The sequence below is a fragment of the Penaeus vannamei genome, chromosome 24 (genome assembly GCF_042767895.1).
Source record: "Penaeus vannamei isolate JL-2024 chromosome 24, ASM4276789v1, whole genome shotgun sequence".
NCBI classification, from domain to species: Eukaryota; Metazoa; Arthropoda; class Malacostraca; order Decapoda; family Penaeidae; genus Penaeus; species Penaeus vannamei.
The window spans coordinates 185,001-190,000 of record NC_091572.1 but is presented as its reverse complement, the minus strand read 5'-3'; the positions used below and the strand labels follow the sequence as shown (position 1 = coordinate 190,000).

Genomic DNA, 5,000 nt, shown 5'->3' with positions numbered 1-5,000 from the left:
CCTCCTGCAACCCTTCACTCCGGGGACGGGCGTTTGTGTCGCAAGCACCCTTGTTAGTGGCCCTTGGGAGGTGTCTGTGGTGAGGGCGCTGGCGAGGGGATGAGGGCGGGGCGGGGCGGGGAGAGGGGAGGGGTAGGGGCGGGGTTAGGGGAAGGGGTAAGGGTAGGGGCGGGGTGGGGGAGGCGTAGGGGTGGGGTGGGGGCGGGAGAGGGATGTGCTTGCGCTTGCATTGTTCCGGGTTTTTGTGCTTTTGTTTTTGTTGGCTTTGTCCTCTTCTGAAGTCGTCAGTTTTTCGTCTACGATTTCTTCTTTCTTCTCTTTCGCGTTCTTTTTTCTTTTTTTTTCGTTTTCTTGTTCTCTTTCGTTTTCTTCTCTTCATTATCTTTATCGTCTCCATTTTCTTTATCTTCTTCTTGCACTTCTTCATCTTCGTCTTCAGTTAAATCTGGAGAAATTGAACTTCCCTTCCTTCATGTGACGCATTATTATTATCGTTGTTATTGCTGTTATTATCATAATCATCATCATTATTGCTGACGTTGTCGTTATTATATTTGTTATTATTGTTGTTTTTCTTATCGTTTACCTTCTTGCACATTCACTGGTCTCTCCGGGTCTTCCCACATCCGGCGGAAGGTGTCTGTGGGTCAGCCTGGGTCAGCGAGGGTCAGCGAGGGCGCGAGCGAGCGAGGTGCCTCCGTGGGCGTCCATCGTGAGAAGATTTCGTCAACCTGGCAGGATATGCTGAACAGGCAGGATGTCCCTACGTTAGCAGGATGGGCTATTTTGACAGGCGTTCGCGGCGGGGAAGGGGGAGGGGGAGGGGAGGGGGAGGCTGAGTTGATTTTTTCTCTTTTTTTTTTCTTTCTTCGTTTTTTGTTTTTTTCTTTGATGGAAAAGGGAGATTCGCGCGTGTTTCTCGGGTTTTGCGAGTGCGGGGCTTCCGGCGTGGCGGCGTTCAGGGCTGTTGGGTCTTGGGTCTTGGGTCTTCTTTTTCTTTCCCTTTTCATCTCTTCCTCGTCTTCTCTTTCTTTCGTCGTCAGCATCATCTTCTTGCTCGTCATTGCCATCTTTATCAGCACCACCAACCACCTCCTTCTTCTTCTTCTTCTTCTCCTTCTCCTCCTCCTTCTTCTTCTTCTTCTTCTCCTTCTATCTTCGTCTTCCTCTTCTTCTTCTTCTTCTTCTTCTTCCTCCTCCCTCCTCCTTCCCCCCCCATCTACTCCTTTCCTCCTCCTCCTCCTCCACCTCCTCCTTCTCCTCCACTTCGACCTCTTCCTCCTCCTCCTCCTCTTCCTACCCCTCCTCCTCCTTTTCCTCCTCCTCCTCCTTCTCTTCTTCTTCCTCCTCCTCCTTCCTGCGTTCCCCCTCCCTCTCCTCCTCCTCCTTCTCTTCTTCCTCCTTCCTGCGCTCCCTCCTCCTCCTCCTCCTCGAAAGCCCGGCCTGCGTCGTGTCTCGTGGGCTGAGGGCGATCGCGGGGCCTCTGTGACTCACGCCTCGATGGGATGTTTACCTTAACTTCACCTCCGACGCGGACGCTCCGGATTTCTCTGGCGATTTCATGCTGGCCGGATTTCACCCCCCCCCTCCCCCCCTTGGCCTCCGATTTTCCCTCTGGCGGTCTGTGTGTCTGTTTGTTTGTTTGTTTGTTTGTCTTTGTTTCTGTCTTTCTCTCTTTCTCTGTTTCTCTCACACTCCCTCTCTGTGTCTCTCTCTGACTTTCTCTCTGTCTCTGTTTCTCTCACTCTCTCACTCTCACTCTCACACTCACTCTCACTGTCACTCTCTCTCTCTCTCTCTCTCTCTCTCTCTCTCTCTCTCTCTCTCTCTCTCTCTCTCTCTCTCTCTCTCTCTCTCTCTCTCTTCGTCGACCTTGAATCTTTATTCTGTCTGTCCGCGACTTTTTCTTTCCATCCTTCTTTGTTCATTTGCCATTCTCCTCTTTTACTGCTTTTGCTTCCCTCTCTCGTTCTTTCTCTCCGTGTCCTTCATCTCACTCTCTGCCTCCTTCATCTCTCTCTCTCTGCGCCTCCTCTCCCTACCTCCTCCCCCTCCCCGCCCCCGTCACCTCCCTCCTCCCCCCACCCTCACTTCCCCCTCCCCGACCCTCACCTCCCCCGCCCTCACCTCCCCCTCCCCCCCTCCCCCGCCCTCACCTCTTCCCTCCTCGCAATAGAGTGTTGAGGTACGTAGTGTATATAGATTAGGCGGAGTTACGGGCGCGTGCAGTGGCCTGGTGGCGGCGGCCAGGGCGAAGCGTCGGTCGCCCTGGCTGCTCCGTCATACCCTCAAGGGCCGCGGGTGTCAGCCAGACCGTCCTTGTATGGCGTTCCGTCCCGCCCCCCGCTTGGCACCGCAGGATTCATCATTTTCCGTTTATCCTTTAATCTCTTGCTTATTATTCTTCGCCGTTCGCTAATCCTGCCGTTGTCCGTGGCTGGATTGTCCCGTTTGGCTTTGCTGTTTATGGCCGCTGGATTGTCCCGTTCGACTGGTGTTTTGACGTCCCGTCTGCCAGGTGACAAGGGACGCGAGTTACACCGAAAAGGCCCTGGCATTTTGGGGAAGCTGCGGGGGAGCTGCGAAAGGAGTTTTGGCAGCGGCCGTCGAGAGCGAGGAATGTTTGAGCAGGAAGAGGGGGAGGGGAGGCGGCCGAGGGAGACAAGGTGGCACCTAAGGAAGGAAGGAGAGAGAGAGAGAGAGAGAGAGAGAGAGAGAGAGAGAGAGAGAGAGAGAGAGAGAGAGAGAGAGAGAGAGAGAGAGAGAGAGAGAGAGAGAGAGTCAAAGAGTCAGAGTCAGGGCGTGAGGGAGGGAGAGAGAGGGAGAAAGAAAAAGAGTGAGAAGGTGTAAATAAAAAAGGTGAATGAGCCGCGGCAGCTGGAATAAGACTCGCGACTGAGGCACGGTGGCACCTGGGCTGCCATGGGCGTTACTACGCCCGCGCGCCGCCGCCGCCCGTGCACCCAGACGAGAGTACCGTCCTCTGCCTCCCTGCGGGGCGCCGCGTCCCTCGCGCTCCCCTGCGCGCGTTGCTGCTTTATGGAAATCCGAGTGCGGGCCGCCCAGTGGGCCCTCGATTCAAAGGCGGATTCGTAAACTCTCCCGCATGGCTCTCTGGGGTTTGGAGTGAATGGGCGGCGGCGGGCTTGCTGTGGCACTGGTCCGCTGGGCATGGCTCGTCGCGGGCTGGCGAGGAGTGCCGCTGGCGGGCGGGGAAAGCGCGCCTCTATGGGGGACGTTGAGCGAGACGGGACGAAAGCCTGTGAGACGAACTCAACAAGTGCCAGGCCGCGGAGAGGAGGAGGAGGAGGAGGAGGAGGAGGAGGAGGAGGAGGAGGAGGAGGAGGAGGAGGAGGAGGAGGAGGAGGAGGAGGAGGAGGAGGAGGAGGAGGAGGAAGGAAGGAGGAAGGACAAACGAGGAGAAAAGTGGAGTAAAGTGGAACTAGGAAGGAGGATGGAGGAAGAGGAAAAAGAAGAGGAGGTAGAGGAGGAGGAGAGGGTGTAAGGAGGGGGAGGAAGAGGGGGCGGGAGGGGAGGGGAGGGCCTCTCCGCGCGCTACGCCAAGTGTCGGGTGCCAGAATTCATCACGGCAAGCATACCTGTTTTGCGGCAGTACTTCGCTTCTGCCGAGGGCGGGGACGAGGCCGTTCGACAGCGAGGCCGTGGGCGAGGGTGACGTCACGGTGCGGGCGGGCGTGCGTGTAGGTGTAGATGCGTGCGTACGTGTGCATGTGTGTGCATATGCGTATAAGTGTTGGTGTATGGAGCTGTCTGTGGGGTGAGGAGGACAGTTTTAGCGGGTGAAGGCGGGGGGGGGGGGGGGGTAGGTGGCAGCGGTGGCGGTGCGAGCGGGCGAGCGAGGGAGCGAGCGGGAGGGAGTGAGCGAGCGAGCGAGCGAGTGAGTCAGTAGTAGCGGAATACCCGGTGGTGCTGGAGGGTGCCGGGCGCGCTGGCTCTGGCGTCGGTGTACAAGTGCGTGTTGTGTGCCGTGGCGGTGGTCCTCACGCGGCCGCCCCCCCCCCTCCCCCCTGTTTCACGTCGGGGAAAAGGAGAGGGCGGCGCGAGGGAGGGAAAGGCCAGTGAAGGAAGAAGGAAAAATGAGAATTGTGCGAAGGAAAAAAAAAGAGAGAAAGAGAAAAAAAGGGATTGGAGTGTTTTTTTTGGTCCCCCCCCCCCAAAAAAAAAATGGATTTCAGAACGCGGAAATCTCGGAGGGGGGGGGGGGATGTTGATGTGCATTCCTCTTCCTCGAGTTGAGGAAAAGTGCTCTAAGTGTCCGACGGGCGTGACACAAGGAAGGTGATGGTGACGCTATGTGATGCGGCATGCAGAGTGCGAACGATTGGAGTCACTGTCGACGTGATGTGACTCGGATTTGCATACATCAGAAAGGCTTCCGAGGTGATTAGACGGAGGAGAGTCGATCGCATGCAGGTAGAAGAACCCCACGTAACTTATGGTGTTAAGCTCGAGGACCGATGAGAATGGGGTGGATGTGTATTGCGCCGGTATTGTGTGATGGTGAGGGATCTGCTCCTGGTCGAGTGCGGGCGAGGGGAGGGACTGAGGGTGCGTGGGGGGGGGAGGGGGTGAGGGGGAAGGGCGAGGGAGAGGGAGAGAGACAACAGGAGAACAGGGCTTCGGAAAGGACCAAGAACATGATGGTCACGTTGAGGCGACTTGAGGGTGGCGAGGTGGACAGGGTGCCAGGGGGAGGGTGCCAGGGGGGGGGGTGCCAGGGGGAGGGTGCCAGGGGAGGGTGCCAGGATCATGATGATGAGCTGCGAGGTGATGAGTGGGACGCTGCCTCATGTCAACCACCCTCGCCCTCACCCTCACCCTTGCTCTCACCCTTTGGGCCAGGGCGACTCCGCGTGTAGTCGCTTTTCTCTCTCTCTTTCTCTTTCTTTTTTTTTTCTTTCTTTGTGTTTTGTCTTTCTGTCTTTTTTCTCTTTCTGTCTTTTTTCTCTTTCTGTTTTCTCTCTCTCTCTCTCTCTCTC

At 56.8% G+C, this 5,000-nt stretch overlaps 2 protein-coding genes across 10 annotated transcripts in view; both read left to right on the top strand.

Annotated features, from left to right (window-relative positions):
* LOC113804138 (adenomatous polyposis coli protein) overlaps positions 1-5,000 on the top strand; it is a 360,688-nt gene that overhangs the window by 295,803 nt on the left and 59,885 nt on the right. For 3 of the 9 annotated variants that reach the window (XM_070138162.1, XM_070138161.1, XM_027354973.2), the window contains exon 1: positions 3,889-3,972. The exons of the other annotated variants lie outside the window; for them this stretch is intronic. The gene's annotated coding sequence lies outside the window, so the exon portion shown is untranslated. Of the gene's footprint in view, positions 1-3,888; positions 3,973-5,000 lie in introns of those variants that run through there. 9 annotated transcript variants of the gene reach the window in all.
* The window catches only part of LOC138866197 (splicing regulatory glutamine/lysine-rich protein 1-like), a gene marked incomplete at its 5' end in the record, with an annotated part of 6,707 nt that continues 4,334 nt past the window's right edge, over positions 2,628-5,000 (top strand). Inside the window, 2 exons of the mRNA XM_070138160.1 lie at positions 2,628-2,802; positions 3,288-3,481. Of these exons, the coding sequence (XP_069994261.1) occupies positions 2,628-2,802; positions 3,288-3,481 (369 nt within the window). The remainder of the gene's footprint in view (positions 2,803-3,287; positions 3,482-5,000) is intronic.